The sequence below is a fragment of the Drosophila bipectinata genome, chromosome XL, assembly GCF_030179905.1.
Source record: "Drosophila bipectinata strain 14024-0381.07 chromosome XL, DbipHiC1v2, whole genome shotgun sequence".
NCBI lineage: Eukaryota > Metazoa > Arthropoda > Insecta > Diptera > Drosophilidae > Drosophila > Drosophila bipectinata.
In genome coordinates, this window is record NC_091734.1 from 11988838 (window position 1) to 12009868 (window position 21031).

The 21031-nt window shown below is 40.0% G+C and overlaps 1 protein-coding gene across 2 annotated transcripts in view; it reads right to left on the minus strand.

The window, feature by feature from the left end:
• Positions 1-21031, minus strand: part of bi (T-box transcription factor bifid) — a 65808-nt gene that overhangs the window by 22966 nt on the left and 21811 nt on the right. Inside the window, exons 2-3 of one of the 2 annotated variants that reach the window (XM_017254638.3) lie at positions 14187-14300; positions 13506-13659 (exon numbers count right to left, since the gene is read on the minus strand). In XM_017254638.3, coding sequence (XP_017110127.3) covers positions 13506-13659; positions 14187-14300 — 268 coding nt within the window. Of the gene's footprint in view, positions 1-13496; positions 13660-14186; positions 14301-21031 lie in introns of both variants that reach the window. The other variant, XM_017254636.3, reaches the window with a different exon arrangement.

Below are 21031 nucleotides of genomic sequence, written 5' to 3' on the forward strand. Positions count from 1 at the left end.
AACCTGGTATCATGAAACCCAAAAGTTGACAAATCGTTCGTAAATGGCTGCCAGACAAAAGTGGAACACACGCACTCGGGGGGTCAACAAAAAAAAAAATTGGTAGAACCCACCGATGGCATGACCTATTTATGGGTTTGAATAACCAACAAAAAAAAAATGACATTACATTTATTGGGTTAAGAGCTATGATTGTGGAGTATTTACAAGTAGGATACTTTTAGTTCTAGCTTTTTGAAACCCCTTTTTGTAGAAATGGTGACCCCGAGCATATGTTAGTGGTGACCCCGAATATCTAAACGCGGTGACTCCGTAAGGATATCCTATCTATGATTGTGGAAGTAAGATACTTTTAGTTCTATGGGTTTCTATAAATGGTGACCCCGAGAACCTAAAAGTGGTGACCCCGATTATCTAAGTCTAGAGTCCTAGGTCCTATCCATATTAAGCTCTTTTAAAGTCGAATTACCCAAATCCTAACAAAATTGCAGCTTAAATATCCAATAATGCCAGCTAATCCCTCATCTGAATGTCGTCTTCCCAACACCTCGTCACCTGGCCACCTGCCACTCATTCGGGGGATTACTTCGAGTAGCTATTGGGATAAATCCCATTTACCCGGTTTTAGCCATTTACCCGGTTCGGGCCACTTGAAACGGTAAATCGTCAATCACACAACCAGAAATGCCATTCGAGGAGGCTTTAAGGAATCCAATTAAATGTCGAAGGGCGTCACGGAAAACGAGAGTCCTGGCTGGATCCTGGCAGGATGTGCCATTGAATCCTGTGCATAATAATCCTAATAACGGCAATATAATGAGGAAGTGAGCCGGGGTGGAGGGGCCCAGGAGGAGTGTGAAGAGTGCGAAACACTCGAAAGACATTAGCGCACTTGAGCCGCGAGAGGAGGAGGCGGGGAATGTGCAAGGATGTGGCATGCCACTCGTCTAAAGGAAATGTTTTTCCTGCGGTCTCTAATGAGCGCCAAAATGCAGAAAGAGATGGCCGATTGCATTGGAAGAGGGAGAGAGAGAGAGGGTGCAAGGGCACTTGTGCTTTCGGGTGTTTGTCGAGTGCCAGCCACCCAAGCCACCCACCCACATCCATAGACGACTCTTCTCCCTCTCCCTCTCTAGCCTTCTTGCTTTTTCTTTTCTTTCAGGTGTCGGGTTGCGTGTGCGAGAGAGATGGCTAAAGAATTTGCATGCAAAATGCAGCGAACAAATGAGCAGAATAAATTAAGAAAAAGGTGATGAAGAAGGAGTAGGAGGGGGAGTGAAAGAAGTGCAGCAGCCATGACAAAAGACACTTGAACCGGCTAAAAAAAAAAAAAAAACAACAACAACAAGAAACATACATAAATAAAGATGACGAAGCTGGCCAGAAAGAGAACGAACGCATTTTTAAAGCCTCACACACACACACAATAACAGAAATCGAAAGCAAAAGCCCAAAATGCCAAAGGCCAGAAAGAGAGGTGCGAGGAGAGAGCACAATGCAATGGCTCTGCCACAATGGCGGAAATGTGTGAAAAGGGGCCACCTTTATTTATTTTTTTTTTTTGCGCCAAATGAGAGCGAAAGAGACCCAATACGTAAGGGAACAGCTACAGAGTGGGAGAGTGGGAGAGGCAGTACCTGGATCCTCTCAAGGTAAGACAGAGCTGAAGCATAATTAGCGCTCGCGCGATTTTAAACGCACGGAAAACGCACTCGTCCGCCCAGGTAATTAAAGCGACTTCTTCTTCTTCTACATACATACCTCCTCACCTGCAATTTGTCAGCGCCTTGAGTGCATTTTAATCGCACACTATGCACCTCAAATCAAAATACTAAACGTAATAAAAAAAAAAAAAAGGCACAAGGGAAAAAGAATTAAATATAAATAATAAATAGCCGGTGGGACCTGCGGGTTAATTGCCAACCCACTTGGCGTCGATCGTCGCCCGCTTAATTACCGAATGGTAGCCACTACTAGTGCACCACCAGCACCACCAGACTAGACTGGCAGACCTAGTGGGTCACTGGAATTGTTGACTTGCACAAATTGCTTTATAATCGTCATCAATAAATGAAGCCGGTCATTAGGCAACTACCGATGGAACCCACAGGCCCTGCTAATAGTTCTAGTAGTCCACTAGTCCCCGAAATGGCTATCTAAATTGTTGGGCAAATAAATTGGTGATTTCAGGGTTCAATAGAACTCTATAAGAGGCTAAAAGTTATTGAGGAAAATTAGAATAAAATTTTGGGGTTAGTCTTTTAAAGGTTTTTCTACTTTAATCTTAAATATAAAAGAACCTGAAGACATTCAGACTAAAAGACTTTAAGAAAAAGAATTATTTCTCTTAAGGATCTTCAGGAATATAGCAGAATAGCTCCAGTTAAAAGTTAAGAACTACCAAGACAAGAATTAAATAAAATAATCATTTAAAAACCACTCTCAAAATATAAACCTCAAACGTATTAATATTTTTATGAAATATTCTTGTAACTTATTCCACCTGATTTTTTTTTCATAAAAAATAAAACTTGAAAGCCCCATAATGAATTTCCTGTATCCCGATCTGGTCTTCCCATTCACTTTCATATGAATTTATGAAATGCACATTGTAGTACCACACAGGTACCTCCATAAAGTATTAATAATTCAGCCTTGAATAATTTCTGAGTGCAATTTGTGGCCGAGGTTGTCGGCGCTTATTTATTTATTTTTAGAAGTGATCACATCGAAACGGGAATATGTACGAAAAACATTGATCAGACATTCCTTACGAGGATGGCGTGACTCAGGCTTCAGAATTGGAAACAGAAACAGAAACTGAATCGAAATCGGAATCAGAATTAAAATTGGAATCAAAATCTTTGGAGGCGCCCGTCGGGAATCGAAGAACCAAAAAAAAAAACAAAATATTAAATGTTTTATGCACATGCACCCTTTTTTTTTTAATTTAATTCGATGGAAAGACACAGCCACGACTACGTGTCACAAATTATTAATAATCTATAATAAAAAGTATAATTTCATTTAATAATGAGACGCGTGTAGAAATGCCACGAGGAAAGGGTCCTGCATCGAAACTTTGAATTTTTCATTTAATAAATCATCGAAAAAATGAAATTGCCGACGCATACTAATTTTTTTTTCCTTCTTGATTTTTAAGTTTTTTTTTATGCTTTTTTTTTTTGTAATTTTTGGTGGTTGACCACGTTGCGCCCATTTTGTGGCGCCAGCTTGGGACGACGTTGCATGTGCCTCCTCCTCCTCCTCCATCTGCTACTCCCACTCCATAGTATTTATTTTTTGTTGGTTTTCCAACGTGACGCCTGTCAGCTGCTAGTTAGAGCGAGAGGGCCTTACAATTAAATGCCTAATTTTGTGTTCTACACCCCCTCACTACTGGCTCTACACCCCTGCCCTGGCGTTTGTTTTTCCAAATAATTCATTAATATTTTTCTGTTTCTGTTTTTTTTTTGTGTTTTTTTGGTAATTATGACGGGCAGCGCTTGCCTGCCTGAGTTGCATGTGCAATGTGTGGCAGAAGGTGAGGGGCAAGTGGCAGGGGGGCAGGGAGGACGCGGCATTAGGGGGCGGGGAGTTGACCAGGTCGGGTGCCAATTTCATGCGCTTTTCTCGTTAAGAGCGATAATTTATCAACAAGCTGGAAAACGCGATTACAACCAAAGCAAGCGACTGGAAAAAAACATTAATTTAAATGTTAAAAAAAAAAAACTAAAAACATTTAGATTTGTTTGTTAGCTTTTGGAGAGTTTCAACTAGAAATGAATAATTCTTCGGCTTTGATGGACTTCTCTAGCACCCTACAGCCCATAGCGTTCGGCACCTACCAAAGACATGATCCCAAGAATGTAATGCTTTGTTTATGAAAAACATAAATATAATTAATATAAAAAAATTTAACTGATTCATAATTTTTATTTATTTAAAACAAAAATATCTATCCACTCACAAAAAAATTTCTTTAATAAACACCATTTATTCATGGCAACCCTTAGTTAGTCTCTTTATTTGTTCAATTAATTGCATTCCTCAACGAATTTCTCACTTACTAAATGCAATATCAAAAGCATTTCCATTATTTTCATTTTGATTATAATTTGAATTTTCACGGCGTTTTCCAGCAGCGAGCACATTTTCCACTCGAGTGGAGAAAACTGCTTCAGAAGACAAAACGAGGCCATTATCTGCCTCAGCCACTGCTGCTGCCTCTGCTGGCACGCCTCCTTTTTTTGTAACGCCCCCGAAATATATATAGTCATTCATCTACCGGTCAGGTAGTTGGAAGATATATAGACTCTGGACTCTCATCATCTGGCAGCCGAGGTGCAACGATAACAATAATTGCCCAACATTTTCCATTTCTTGTGTTATTATTTTGTTGTTTCTGGCTGGTGATCCGGGTGGAAAATTATACAAGGAAAATGGGCATGCGAGGGGAATACTTAGTGGTATTAATAGGCATAGGCTACGCTCCATTTACTTGCCGGGGCAATCGATTGATTCAATTAATTAGCCAACTAATAGCACGTTTTTCCCACTTAGCTGCCTGCGTGTGTTTTGAGTTTCCTTTCGAGTTTTCTTTATAAAAAAATTCTATAAGATAGTATATATATATCTATATATGAAGTTAGACCCTTTGTGTAGCTCCCTTTTATTATTTTTTTTTTTTTTTGCTTTCTTTATGCAAATAAACATATTCAGGCATTTGGAAAATTGTTTTCCCAGTGATTGACGCTTTGACAGAGACAACTTTGTTGTCAACACGCAAGAATCGTGTTCACATCGGCCAGATATATATATATATACATACATATATGTATGAATATATATACACTATCAATCTTTCACAACAACACCTCCCCTCTTCTATAACATTTTTTTATAATGAGAGCCAACACAGAATTTGCGTGTTCTGGTTGGGTTCAGTCGATGTTGTTGCCATAATTGCCGTCATTCTATATATTTAATAGAGTTAATATTTAATAGAGTTAATTCTTAATAGTTAATAGCTAATGTTTAGTGGCATGGCGACGACGGGAAGTCAGAATCAATAATCGTATCACCTGGCAAAATTGCAACCATAAAAGTGTCAGGTCTAATGAAAAATTGTGACTCGAACAACAGGTGACATTCTCCGGCTAATGCTAATGACTTTCACTGGAAAAAAAAAAAACGAATCCGAAAGTCAAATAGAGATAAGATGCATTGGCAAACACAGAAACAAAAGAAGAGAAAAGAATGAATGGGAGGCCTCTTCAAACATTTTAAAGTAAAGATCAACACGTTGAGTTGGGAGAACCTTTCCCAGACTTTTTAGGGCGCCAGGGATATGCATATAATAATATTTATAGATTTGGTTTTCCACCTTATTATTACCAAAAAAAAAAACAAAAAAACCCAAAAAGATAAAAGCCCACATATCTGAACGACCTCCAAGATTATAAAGATTACTAGATTACTTGGCGCCAGCTGAGGCAGCTTCCGTTTCTTCTGCCACTCGCGTGTTGCAAGCTGTCTGTTGATAAAAAAAAAAATGCGGCCTCTCCATTATCTGCGGCAGGTGGGTTTTGAACCCAGCTCTGACTCTGTCTCTGACTCTGGCAGACAAGGCAAATATCTTAAACTCAAATGGAAATAAAGGCAAACACACACAGAAACCACAAGACAGACGGGGACAAACATTTGAATTCCAATAGAGATTTACACAATGTGGTAGCATGTTTAAGGTGTTTAACTGTCACCTCAGACTTAGGCACTTTGCCGTGCAGATAATAGCTCGGCAGAAGGCAAAGATTCCATCTCGGATGTTGGATGGTGGATGGCTGATGGCGCTTGTGCGGCTAACAAAAAAATTATAAAACAAACAAACTTGAGCAAACTTTAATTGACAAAAAAAAAAATAATGTCTCTATGCACTGGGGAAATAGAGGGGTTCTTCAAAGGAGAAATTATAATACAAGTTGGAAATTTAAATCTATGTCATTTGACTTATTTGTGTTAAGTACCAGGTATCTTACAGTAATTATACTAATTAATATTTTTAGTCCCTAGTTTTTTTGAAAAAACCTTAGAATATGAAGGCATTTCGCAAGAAAATGGTATAAGTACCGGATATTATATATTCAGGGAACTATTTTATCAATTTAAAGTTATCTCTTCCTTAGTTGTTATAGAAACATTCTTTAAAATATATATTCCCTTTTATTTTCATTTAAGTTAATAATTAGTTCAACCTAAAAGAAGAAATTTTCAAAGACTGAAAAGGTGGCTCAATCATATATTTAAAGTAAGTAACTAGTTCTAGTAGTTTGCAGTTTATAAAGCATTTATCCCTAGTTATAGAAGTATTAATTTTTTTCAGTGTACTAGGCACACTTCATTCTATTTGTGTCTAGATAGTCGCGTTTAGAAATCTATTTGCCTGGCAAATATTGCACTTCCGCCTCACCCCTCGAAATCCAAGTCAAGCTTGTCTTATTTGCTTTAGCCTAATGGAAATCCACCGCCACCGTTCCCGTCACCCCTCTATTAACCATATCTGCTAGAATCCCCACCCACAACCCTCCAGAATTTCCTGTGATCTCCTTTTTTGGCAACAATGGCCAAACAATGGATTCCGCCTTGCCAGCTGGCGCTGCTCACTTGGAATGCCCGTTGCCACAAGATATATATTTGAGAGATGAAAGTGGTTGTGGAACTTAATCGCTGGATTTCGGATTTTGGCCGCCTCTCTGCACGCACACTTGCCGCACAATGAGCCGCAGGATTCACAGGACACTGGGGCACAGCATGTGTGCATTGTCCTGGCATCATCAGCTCTCGTCCTTACGCTGTCTTCAGCTGTCGTCGCGCGCCCTTAATTCCTAAGCATTTGTTTAGACATGCACCGCTGGGAGAAACAACAAGAAACCTTCCTACAAAGAAACCAACAAAATAAAGAAAAAACCCACAATAGTGAAGGATCAGGGGCTGTCGTAGTGCGGGGGAAGCGGGACTGTCAGGGGGCCGGAGGCCAGAAGATTGCGGTGACTGCACCGCGGGAGACGCCCCAAAACGCCGGAGTGGTGCAACCGCGGCGTATGAGCAATCTCGGATATCCACCAAAGAAACCAAATTAACAAAAGCACTTGGGGAAAAATATTATAAAATAATAGAAATTAATATAATATTTAATATCTATATAGTATACTAGATATATAGATCTATAGATATAAATATAAATAATAATGCAAGACTAACTTTCTATTACTATAACTAGCTTCTGAATTTAAAGCCACCTGACCTGAATTGTTTTAAAACCACCATGAAAAACATCTGAATTTTAAACTTCTATCTTTGAAGAATAAACTTTTCCATCTAATAAATATTTCTCCCTGTGCATCCATCTCACACTCACAAAACCCACTGAAAAGGTTTAAATAATAAAAGACAAGCCACAGTTGCGTAGAAGAGCCCAAAGGAAAAGTGGGCGTAGGTCTGGTTAATTATGTTGTTAGACAACGATCGGTAACCGAAAGATGCGTCTTTTTTTCTCGTCTTGCCCTTTTCTTCTCGAAAGAGGGAGAAGCCCATAGAATTCAGCCAATACAGATTGCCTTTCCCTAAGGACATTAGAAGATGGCAAGCAGGATAATCTTGTTGCAGCGGTTTGGCAATAATCCTGCCCAAACGAGGTCAGGCCCATTCATCCGATCCGATCCGATCCCATACGATACGAAACCCATTTAACCCACAGGGTAGGGAATATTTTCCAGGGGCGGGCTGCAACTAATCATCAAGGGGATTAGCTGCCATTGAGAGGAGCGCTGGCTAGACCCTCTTCTGACTTTTCTACATTGTTCGGGGCTGTTAATGAAGGGACTACAAAAGGAAAACCTCTTATAGGAAGCCAAGAATAGGCACCGAATAATTATTGACATTTATCCCCATCAATAGAGTTTTCTTTTTTTCTTGTTTTTTTCATAAATTAGTTGGAAGAGGTTTTTAAATTTTAGAAACAAAATAAAATAGCTAGTCTATGGTTGGTTGAGTACTGGGTTTTATATAGCCTCTCAAAGAGTTTTATTATCTTTCCATAAGTACCAGCTATCATATAGTCTTGAAAAAGCACCAAAAATGTCCAAAAATTATAAATAAAATCACCTTAAAGCCATTGGGCTACAAAAATATCTCTAAAATACAACTGAAACTGAAACTTACCCCAAAGAACAAAAAAAAAAGAAATACATCCACAAAGGTATGGAGCGTCTTTATATATTTTTTTTCACCCCCAGACTTTTGCCGGCAACTTCATTTGAATATTAAAAAATTCCAAAACACAAAATGGAATTTTTATTTGCGATATTTTGTCGCACCTCAGCGACAACGTACTTGCCACCTTGTTTTCGGTGAAAAATGGGAAATGGGAAATGGGAAAAAATGGGGAAAATGGTAATGTAAGTGGAAATGCCACCCCGGCAGTCTGGAAATACTTCACTTCTCCAGTTAGTTGGAGGAGGATGTTGTGGAAGGATCTCGGGCTTAATTTAACATAAAAGCGCGTTCGCCATTAGGCGCTCAACCAACCCCTCTCGACAGAAAATAAAAATATACAATATGGGAGGGAGTTGGCGGTGAAATTTATGAGGCATGCTTGGGTTTTTATTAGATTTTAACTAGGCCTGGCGGCGCCAAGGACCGTCCACGAGCCCAGCCCTGTTCGAGAGTCAAACGTGCCAAAAACATTAAATATGTTAATTAGTTTCAACGCCCAGCTTGAGAGGACCAAGGACCTCGGCTAAATGTTCACCAAAAATTTTGTTCGCTCCTAAGCGGGTTGACAAAACACCCGAAAAGTCGGTTTCGGACCAAAGTCTGGGATTTAAGTGCCGCTGGTCACGTTACTCTTCTGGAGGCCCCCGTTGGTAATATGCTAATGTTTTGGCTCCTGAAATGTGATGGGCGCAGTCTGGTTTAGCTGAAGAATTTGCGTTTTTATCTACATCGGTTTGTCCACATTTGAGGCCAACACTTGGTCAGGATAACAAAGGATTGGATGGTTAATTTTGGTTATTAAAACCACTTAAAGAAGGGGTTGGCAGTGGGTTGGGTTTATACTATATTTCATAAAGACAATTTCGTTATTTTGTTAAGAGGATTACCCTTGTTGAGTTTTCTATTAAAAACTGAGTTTCTATTAACTGAATTTTCCCATAATTAAGTTTCAATCAAGTGGCTTGTCTAACCAGATCCTTGTAAAAACTATGGAAGATGATTTTCCAATCACGAGCTTCAACTTAATCTGTTCACCTGCTTTTTTTATATATATATATATGTATATATATATATATTCGCATTCTGAGACTTTTTTTTTGCAATCGCAATCCCATTACCATGCTCCAACCGAGTTACGCCCTCCGGCAAATTGCGTGTGGCTTCCATCAGTTGAATGATTGATGGCCAAGACCAGTTACCATTCTCCGCTCTTTCTCTTTCAGTGCGAAAGAGAGGGCCTCCAGTGCAGCCGATAGAGACGGCACTAGCACCAGTTGGCCAGCTGTTGCGAAAAAAAAAAAACGCTAACTGCTAACTGCTAACTGCTGTTGCTCCTTTCACTTGGGAAACAGCAGGCCTAATAATCTTCTAGCCGGAAAGTTGATCGCAAACTGATAGCCAGCCATTGATACCCTTTGCTCCGATCGATTCCCCCTCCATACATGAGCGATAGGACGGGCAGATAGCAGCCGCAATTGATGGCATTAGGCATTAGATAAGAAATCAGACAGTTATGGTCACAAAGGAGGCCTCGCGAAGGTAGGAAGGGCGTTTTTGTGGTTGCAACATCATCATTATCATCTCTGGTAGCCTGCCTGGCCTTCCAAGGGTTGCAATGCCTGGTTGCAAGTTCGGGGTTGCACATCCTAGATGCTGGAAACTATTTTTAAATTTTTTTCGTCTAAAAATTGGCCATTCTATTAAAGACTTCTCATAACTACTATCCTATAACTAGCCTTTAAGAGAAAAACATGCGTGAATGCGAAGTTCTGGTTGCCATATCTACCAGGACCTTGTCCAGGACCTTAATTGGTGGCACAATGAGCATTCCATCCACTTCAATTGCCAGACTACCTTCCCCTCCACGAGCCATCCAAGGTCCTGCCCGAATCTCGGAGGGCTGTCAACTTCAAAAGAGCCTTTCAAATTGTATTTCGGGCAACACCTTAACCATTGAAGAGGCTGCCAGGAAGAGGTCAGGTAGTCCTTTAAGCAGCAGACAAATTGGCCATATCCCATACAACTCACACACGAATAAATATACATATATATAGACTATATCCCATATCCACCTATCCTTATATCCTTATAGCCCAAAAAAAAAAAAACGAAACTCTGAACTCAGTCACACACACACGTGCGTTTGCCGGCCGCCTTTGATTTTCTAAGCGAATTGTTTCAAGAAAACCACCAGAGAACACTGGCCCGAGATTGAGGTTGATCCTGTTTGCAGGATGCCAGGCCAAAGGACTCGTGTGTCCCTGTGTGTGTGCCTCAATTAATTTGATGTCCGGAAATGGAACTCCACTTGAGTTTAGTTTGTCAACCCGTTCCGCTTTATATATGTGTGTATTTTTTTTTCCCAGCTTTTTGTATTTTTCGCTTCGCTTCGTTTTTAGATGTCGGGGATACTGGATTCTGGGTTTCTGGATTCTGGATTCTGGGATGCTCGAGACCACTTGGACATGCCTGAACGGGCACAGAAGATGGCCAACTATGCTTTGAACTATGGGGAAACTAATGGCACCAGACAGGGCACAAGAGTCTTATTTTGTCCCACTCTGCCTCAACAATTTCTATATTTATTTTTTTCCCTCCTTTTTTTTTGTTGCCACTTTTCTCGAACTTTTGGTCTGAATAACGTTGCAGCTAGAGAGCAGCTAAATTTTTATTTAAAACATTAACTTTAGAGATATTTTTGTTAAATGTTTTGCTTTATTTCAATAGCTAATTATTGTAAAATTTCTTGTCTATTGAAAAGAGGAAAATAGGTACTTTTCGGGATCACCATTTTCGGTAGTTTTCTCTAACATTGCGAATAAAATTGTGGCTCTAAATGGGAACTAAAGATATTTAATCCTTAAAGTATGTTTGTATGTTTTTGCTACATTTTAATATCAGTTTAGTTTAAAATTTCTTGGCAATTGCAAATAGAGGAAAATATTTAAAAGCTCTTATGACGTTCGGGGTTACCATTTTCCATTAGGGTAATTTATTTACCCAATGAAGTTCCCTCTCACTTAGCCACACCTATTCTAATATTAGTTAAAACGAATTAACTAGAAATATAGTAATACCGAAACTTTCATTAGTTTTCAAAAGTATTTCCTTACGAAATTCCTAACCATATGGAAAAAAAAGAAAATTCGGGGTCACCATTGGAAGTTGTTGGGTCCCTATAGTGAGTTTTCTCTTTTTAAGAGCTTTTAATATTAATTAACCATATTTTCTGTTAAATTTTTGAATAAAAACTGGTATTTAACACTTTTTTAAACAAAATATTTAAAAAAAAAAAAATTATTTACTTTAGGAAAGGTATGGAGTGAGGGGTATGAAGGGCATTGGCTAATTGGGGTGAGAGGGTGTCCCAAGTAGAGCTGCAACAATTAAACGCATTAGGCGACACCTTCCTGCCTTCCACCCCGTTCTGACCCACCCCCTTGAGACCGGTGGTTCATTATACCTTATTAGGGTGGCTCTCGTTCTCTCCATCTCTCGCTGGCCGCAACATGGCCGACTAACACGCACACACACACTCATACACACAAAAAATGAAAAGGAAACGAAACAGGGCAGCGCGAGCTAAGGGCGTTTAAAAACGCGCGCGATTTCTGCCGCCCGCTAAGTGCATTTCAATGTATGAAAAGCTGCTTCCGTTTCCCACTTCCATTTCCACTTTCCAAAACCAAATGAATCGCTTCTCCATATACGTATATAGTGGGTATATTTATGCCCCACAATTAGGGGTCTAGAGGTCTGGGGTCTGGGGTCTGGTCAGGTTTACGGGTTTATGGGTCTTACGGACTTTACGGGAACTCCGACTTTCTGATGTTTTGACACGCAGCCAGTGAGAAAGCAGCCCACACACAAAAAAATAATAATAATAAGTAACACCACCAGCACCACTGACCCCGACCCCGTCGACCGCAAAAAGTGTTAAATTATAGACTGTAATATCACATGATTATATGATTATAACGCTTTTGAGAGCCAACAGCTGGTCGGCCAGAATAGCTAGCTGGAAACCCCCCTGGATAGCTGGGTTGTGTTGATGTTCTAGAAACGCAGCCAAAGTTTAATCGTCCGAGTATCTCCTCGCAAGGTATTGATTTTCATTGGAAAACGTTGATTTAATTAGACTATTATTTGAGGGAATTAAGACCCCCTAATACGTAAGACCAAGACTATAATGTATATCGAGGGGTCTCGCTAAAATCGCAATCGTAACCACACGCAGCGTCGGCGTTTTGCTTTTTGAACTTGGACGCGAAATTAATGGCCAACACAGGCTACTTAGGCGGAGGCCCACGCACAACACCATACCACCGCCGGACACGAGTTGTCCGCTTACGGGAGGGAGGTCCATGCGGACAGGGTGCCCTTATCCGCACCGCCTTGTTCGCAATGCGATTTATGACTCTGCATGCAAAACGATCCCCGAAAGGAGGCGGAGCACAGCCAGACATGACACAGAAAAAAAAAAAAAAAAAACTGGGAACCACATGGCGCCCGCCCAAGATCATAATGACCATCCACGGATCGTAGAAGACAGAGCGAGAGCGAGTGGTGTAGAATGGTCACAACGGGTGGGCTGGCTGGCTGGCTGGCTCCCCCAACCCACCATCCCACCACCGGACAGTCGGATCAATAAAAAATGAAAATTTGCCCAGCAGTTGATGAAATTTACGCGATCGGCGTCGGCACAACTACAAAGTCAAAAGAAAAAGAAGCGCAGCGGCCTTCAAATGAAAAGTCCACCGCCAATTTGCTTGGCGCCCTCCACTTGCCTCTCTTTTTGGATCTTTTCCGATCCACAAATCCCCGTTTCCCGATTCCCTGGGCTTATCCATGCGTGTGAGAAGTTTTAGATAAGCCGGCCAAGTGGAGTACTCCCAACGGGCACTTCAAAGTGCCTCTCTCGCATGGAGGATGCCATGCAAATTCGCATTGATAAGCATTGGAGTTGGGGTTTCCTCACGGAAGATCTTACTCGGGCAGAGATGCTCCAGAGTCAGTGGAGTGTTAGTCACAGACGCTTCGAGATAACTTATTGAGGCTTGGAAGCCAAAACGATCCACTACTTTCGGGGACAAATCACTTCCTCAAATCTTTCTTACTGGGATACTTTCAAAGTCAAACTGAAAGGAATAAATGAACGCCTTGGTATCGTTGAATTGGATGTGTAACTTAGATAACTAATGCGGTAAACAAAGAAGACGTACAGTACTTACAAATCCATGTTTATCACTAATATTGTTGGTCAATTTTAATTTGTGAAATGAAACAACTTTCTGCATCCATTGCTCACCCGTTGTGGGTGAATCTGGATGGATATACATGCGTTTTGGCATCTCAGGATCCGCTTTCCCAGCCACCATCCAGCGACTGTAATTTGAAAAAATATAAATTATTAGGGTACTTGAGTATTAATTATAAATTAAATAAAATAAATAATTTCTTTCAAGGATAATATTGCCTTTTATTGACTATCGATTTTATCGATAAATTATCAAGAGATTAAAAATGTAAATAAAAATGTTGAAGAAACCTTTATATGATAGAGGCTTTCTAGGTTTTTTGTTAATTAAAAGCCAAATGATATCAAAGAAAGAGAAACTTAATAATATCCTTTTTTTTCTATCGAAAGTAATCGATAAATCATCAAGAATTAGAAAAGCTTTTAAAAGTTTAGAAATGTATAGATTTTAAAGGTTTTCTCATATTTTTTGTGAATTAAAAACAAAACAAGGATAACTAAGAAAGAAAAGCTTTTCAATAATCAGCATTAATCATCGATATTTATCGACAAATAATCAATTGTATTTAAAAACCTTTTCTTTACTCTTTCCCACATTTATTCCACTTTTTTTTTTTAATTATTTAAAGAACCCAACCTGTATGTAATGACTTACCTATTATGAAATTTATAACGATAATCGTCCGCCGCCACAATGTCCAGTAGCAAGATGTATTTAGCCTTGGCATCCAGTCCCGAAACACGAAATTTCATTTGCGGAAACATTTGTCTGAAACGAGAAATGAAGGATTAGAGAGATGGTTCATGGTTCCTGTGATGGTGTGTGGTGTATAGTGTCTGGTGGTGGGGTGTGCAGTCATTTTGCCGGGATAATCAAATAAAACATTAATCAGGGTTTTCGTTCCTCTTCTGGTTCTCAGGGGCCCACCTTTGGGGCTGGAGTTAAAGCCACAACCGTAGCCGTAGCTGTAGCTGTAGCCGCAATCCACAATCATCATCATCATCATTATCAGATTCGGACCAAGCGAATCGGCCAGAAAAGCAAACAAACTTAAGACCAAAAACTGAAACGTCGGGGCCAGGTTATCAAGTGGCGCCAAGCCACAAATTGTTTCGACTCGACTCGTGGAGATCCCAACCCGACGACCAGACCAGGCCAGGCCTGGCCCGTCCCGTCCCGGCCACAAAACCAAAAACTCCAAGACTCCAAGCGTAGCTCCTCCAAGCCTTGAATTCAAATTGGCCCAAAGAGAGCCAGAGCTGAGCTGGTTACCGGGCCAAGTTGATTAGCCATGTTGGTGGCAATGTGCAAACTCGAAAATTACATGGCCCAGCGAAAGAAAAAAAAAAATACAAAAAACACAAAAATTAAAGGGGGAACACACACAGGCGATGGAGTCGGGCGGGCGATGCGATGTCGTTGTCCCTCCACGATCCGATCCACATCCAATCCACCCAAAAAGGGACCCATTTGCTGGGCGAGGGGTATTCGGGGAGGAGAGGCCTCTGGCCAAGGGAGAGATCTCGCCCAGCACACACACACACTCGGGCATAAATATGAAAATTATAACTTTAAGTAGCAATCACTCAATCGCTGTTCGGGTTCAGGTTCAGTCACAAATGCACTGAGAAAAAAAATGGTGAGAGAAGTGGTAAATAAAATACCAAAGCAAGAGGTTTTTAAGGTTCTAAATAAATTTTAAAAGAAGTTATGAAAATTCCAAACAAAAGTTTATAATTGGTGCTTATTACTTCATAAGAATTTTTTTAAAAATTCATCTAAAAAATGGCATAAATCAAAAATGGCTCCAAGAATTTTTAAAAAATATTTTTAAATAATATATTCCAATAATTGTTTTTCTTTTAAAATTTTTTTTTTATTTTAAATTTTGATTATTTTTGGAAAGAAATCTACAAAGAATTATGAATCTTACAAGAGTTTTGAATAAGTTCTTTAAGTTATAACCCTAAAACCTCTTTATATTTTAAAACTACAAGTTTTGCATATTTTTTTCCAGTGCTTTGCAGTTTCAAGCTTGAGGTTGGGAGTCTCGGGCCGAGAGCGCCTCATGAATCAAATTTAACGAACGTCTTGTTCATGTTCACAGATCATCATCAGCTGCGACTGCATTTTGATAAAAAACCAACAAACATGGGCGGGGGCTGACTGGGGCCATCGAAGGGGGTGTAAGGGAGGAGGGGGGGTGGAAAAAGGGGGGCAGCAGCTCCTCTACCTTTTACCTAACAAGCTGACTGATGTCTGAAGGCTCGTTCGTCGTCATCTTGGAGGATGTTTCTATTTGGAGGAGAGAGACTGAAGCAGAGGGTGTCTGCCTTTTTCGACTGCAAATTATTTTTTATTTGCCAGGAACCAAGGCACGTCTGTCTTGCAACGTTTTTTTGTATTTTTTTGTCTTTTTAGGTGAGTGTGTTTGTGTGTGTGTTGTCTTAACTGAATAGCTCGTTAACATTATTGAGCACTTGGCGCCAGTTGTTGGCAGCTTGTTATGGCCAGAAACCAGGGTCCAAAAGGCTGGCCTGCCGAAGACTGGGAGACTCAAGACTCAAGACTGAATACTGCAAGACTGGAGGACTGGAAGACTGAAGACCAGAGACATGGCCCCAAGCGAGGCCGACTTTGGAGCCAGTTTCCTGGGCCCACACCGCATGCCGCTTATTTTTTCGCCTTTTTTTTTCTGGCCTTACTTTAAGGCTTTTTCTTTTTTTGTTTTTGGCTCTTGCTCGACAACAAAACGATTTGCTCTCGTTTGTGTGTTGTGTGTTGTGTGGAGTGTGTGTGTTGGCCCCTCTTCCACAAATACACACACACTTGAAGGCCCGGCTCCAAAAAGCGACTGTGTTGCCAAACCGAGAGTCTGAGATTTCAGGTTCGTGCAAATCGTTACGTGTAAAACTTGCACCTTTTGACCACGTTGTTTGTTTTTGCCACCAACATTTAACGGACTGGAGTCCCACAGTCCCTATGGAGATCCTTGCTGTGGTCTCAGCCGACCCGGCTAATTCAATTTCCCCGCGCCAAAAGTGTTGAAGGCAGTTGAAAACTGCCACAAAGGGAGCCCCAGAGCCCATAATTAAGCCTAATTAAGCCAGTGCCAGTGCCACAGTGCCAGTGCCAGTGCCAGTGCGTTTCTTTTCCTCCTCCTTCTTAGGTGTGTCTGACTGTGTGTGTGGATGCGTATATTAAGGTGTCGCTCAGTTGTCCTTAGCCCATATAGGGGTTAATGGCTAATCAATTAGCCCGTACCGAAAATAAAATTCCCAGCGATTGAGTTGTAATTGCTTTTGGCTTGTTCCCATTTATACTCTGCAAGTACCGGGTATTTATAGTTTATGATTAAAGGCTTTTAAGATCTGAGACTAGAGAATCCTTAAGACTTTATTATTCCTGACTCCTTATTATTTTATTTTAATACTATTATCTATTTAAAATATTTTTAAAACCCTTATCTCTTTAAGGAAGTACTGCTGAAGAAGCCATCCCCCAATTGAGTCATTCATCAAGTTGAAGTCGCCACCGGCGGCGAGTACAGTGGGCACTCTACTTATCTAAATCTTGGCTACCCATGTAATCGATTAGCAATGCCAGGTGGTGGCATCTGTTTGCCAAGTGTCCTCGGTGTCCTCGATGTCCTGGCAATGTCCTGTGCTTGCCATATCTCTTTGGGGTCTCGGACCCTGCCCTGCCTAAACGGCGTCTATTAACGCACCTGTTTCCAGATCGGGCCAGGTGAGGGGTCGATCTGTCTTAGAAGCGTCAATACATTATCTGATAGTCAATCAAACAGCCGCCCAAAAAAACACAAAAAACCAAGAAATGAAGCTGCAGGCAAACAGAAGGAGAAAAACCAACAAGAGGTTGGCCTGCAAAACGCATTCGTTTTCGTTTTATGTTTTTTTTTTTGTCAACAAGACAGTGGAGCGGGGATTAAGGTAGCACCTGCCGAACTTTGCTAAAGAAAATTGTTAAGATCGGTGAGGATATAATAGGGGTTGGGGACCGAGGACCAGGGACCGGGAACCGGGGACTCGACTCGTTGACAGTTTGGCTTTGTGACAACAAAATTGTTGTCGAGTTTCTTGAATGTCTCTTGGCCAAGTTTTGTCAACACATTGGCCGAAAAGGGTGCATAACATCATTCTTACATCATTTGCCTGCCTAGAACATCTGTCTCCGGGGCAGTTGATTTATTTATTTTCATTCAACGCTTTTGCATTGCATTTAATTTGAATTTTATTGAATGACAATTGCATGCAAATTGTTGCACAAAAAATTATCGGCCAGGACGGAGGAGATCAATCTTGTGGATATTTGACAAATTTGTGTATTGTGTAAGAGGATCATCGAAAGGTACTAGGGACCAGGCCCATACCCATACCCATACCCATACGCAGGCCGAGGCCCAGAGGCAGCTGCATCATAAACCTTAATTACCCACACAGAAACACACAAGGTAAGGATCGGGGCAAATTAGTTAAACCAATAAACTGACAGGACAGGACAGGACCGGGACTGCGAATGGGACTAAGGACTTCGGACTACGGACTGGGTCTGAGCCCAGACTGACTGACCAAGTGGCTGGGCCATATATCAACTCTATATAATAATAAAACAATTTATGAAGGCATAACCACGGCCCCAAGTCCTCGTAAACAGGCTGCCCGTTTGTTTTAGTCTGTCAGTTAGTGGTAACGCCCACTCGAGAGTCTCGTTTTGGCCCGAAATGGATGGCCATGTCATTAAGATCCCAGGGCTCTAAATACACACACAAACTCTGCCAAGATGCAGCAGGTTGTCTGGGAAAAACTATCGCTCTTTTTTCATATTTTTATATTCATATCGATAGACGACGATGCCTTGACCCTGAAAAATAAATCAAATTTGGCGAGGAATCGGTTGCAATTACAATTTGATCGCTTCATTTTAAAGAGGGAGCGTTTAACAAGCGAATCTAAACGAATTTGAAATGCTCTTTTAGAACTAGGGGGTTATAGATTAAGAAATATTTATCGATAATCGATTATTATCAATAGAAAATAGGCTTGACTCGGTTAGAAAGGTTACAATTTTATTTAAGGATTATAATTTGTAAACTCTTTAAATAAAATTATTTTAAAAATATAGATCATAGGTTTCACGTTATAAGAAAAGATTCAGCTGCTTTATACAATTTATAATTTATAGACTATAAATACAATTCATGTATGTTTTATATTGAAAGACAATAAGAATCAATTATTATCAATATCTAGTAAATAAAAATAACTCCAGTCTCTCTTGTTTTTATAAATACACTCCTATTTATCACTCCTATTTTAGGCATCTCAAGTGCCTCTGGTATTTTTTCATCAAAAACCCCCTTCCTTAGGAACTATTCCCATAAAGAACCCCAATTGGAAAAATCTCCTTGCTCCGTATCGACTTTCAGTGATTAGATTTTGTTCGCCTGTCATCGCGGCAAATGTGGCACGATAAGGTGGCAAGTGTCCCTCTTAAATCACACATGATTTTGTTTTCTGTATTATTTATTTATTTTTCTTTTGGGGAGGAAACCCACAAAAACATGGCTTAACCCCGTTAACCCTGTCAACCGATTAGAATAGTTTCTTTTTCAGTTTTTATTTTTATTTTTTTGTTCAACTTAATTGTTATGAATTGAAATGCAGTTGTCACGCAGATAAGCGGAAAATATAGAAAAGACAAGGGTTCAGGGGCAGCAGAGGTCGCACTTGGGCTTCGGTTGCTGATTTATGTTGTCTGTGTTTTGGGGGATTTTGGAATGGAAGAGGTCACAACCCGAAAAACAAAAACAAAAACACCGAAACCTCAGGCCACAAAGTGCGGATGTTCAACAAGTGCGCTAAAAATGTCACTTTTGAAGTGTTTTTTCTCGGTTTTGGGTTTGAGGTTTATATTTTTGTTGGGTGGGTTTATAGAGTCGGTTATCAGGGAAATATTTTTTAAAAACAAATTATAGGACTAGGCTATATAGGTTTAGATTTATAATCTTCTAAAACTAAAGTATTAATATTTATTCTTGAAATATAGTTCCCTTAAATATTAAGATGAATACTTAAGATGAATCTTAATAGGTTCCGTTTCGGATATGGTTATAGCTTTTATTCTTGTTGGGTGGCTTGTAGAACCTCCTTTAGATTTATTATCTTTTTAAAAAAGGCAACTCTATTTATTGTTTAATATACATACATATATTACATTTCCCTTAACTACTAACCATTACAACTATATTAAAGCTCTTGTATAACTTTATGGTGTGTCAATAAAAATTTCCATAATTCCCGCAATGAAATTAAATGAAAATCTCGCAACATTTTCGCCTTGAATGGAGCTCATAAAAATATTGAAAATAATATAATATGCTTATGTAATTCGAATTTTATTTCCATTAGATCAGGCGGATCGAAATGGACTGGATTTTAGTGGCCATTTGATTTACGGGCCCTCGAGGTAATGCCGGACATCGCCAATATGTATAATTATTCACGTGCCTCTGTGTGTTGTGTTGGTGGGGTGCACCAAATTGACATACAAACAAGGTCCACCCCTTTGTGTTTTTTTGTTTATTGTCGCTGCCTTTGTTTGTTCAGCCTTTGTTTTTTTTTTTTTTTTTTTTTTTTTTTTTCATAATTGCTCATAATTGCGGCTCACGACACACACACATATATATATGCGCCATTTTTGCAGAAAAAAGGCTTTTTTTTTTGGTCGCCATCATTTTTGGTCAATTGACACAAACACATGTGCACATGTGACACCCCCTAATAAGCTCCCGCACCCCTTTGCCCGAAAATCTAACCTTCGCTCTCTTTCCTTTTTTTTTCACCTGCTCTGCTTTTGGACTGTTGCTGTCCCTCTTGGCCGCCATACGCCGCCGCCGTTGGCCAGAAAGAGAGGCCTCCGAGAGACGCCCCCGCATGTGTGCTGGCATGTTGCCCGATTTGCTTTGTTATTTTTGTGCTTTTTTTATGAACTTTTTTTTGTTTTGTTTTTTTTTTCTGCCCTGCTGGTCAGTATCAGCTGCTCTGGTCCGCCCATCACCCCTCTCGCTTACACTACACTTGTCACGCCGGCGTCGCCGCCGACTGCGCTGCCTTGTTTGCATGCAAGACGCGAGTGTTCTAAACTTTTTTTTTTTTAAACATTTTTCGTTTATTTTTTTCATTATTTTTTAATATTTTTTTATGGGGCTTTTGGATTTTGATTTGTCAGTTGGTGTGTGGTGTGTGCGTGAGCTTCGCTTATTTACATTCATTTATTAATAATTTTCAGTTTCGTACGTTGGCTTTTAAAACCGAATCCGTTTAATATTCAAGCCGTTGGCTTCGCCAGTTGTGTGACTTTTCGCACAATAATCACAGTCAGCCAATACGTATATTCCAACTATAAAAAATAGCAATAAAAATAATAATAAAAAAAATACAAATAGATAGGCAAAAAGTGGCGACAATTTAGTGGCAATT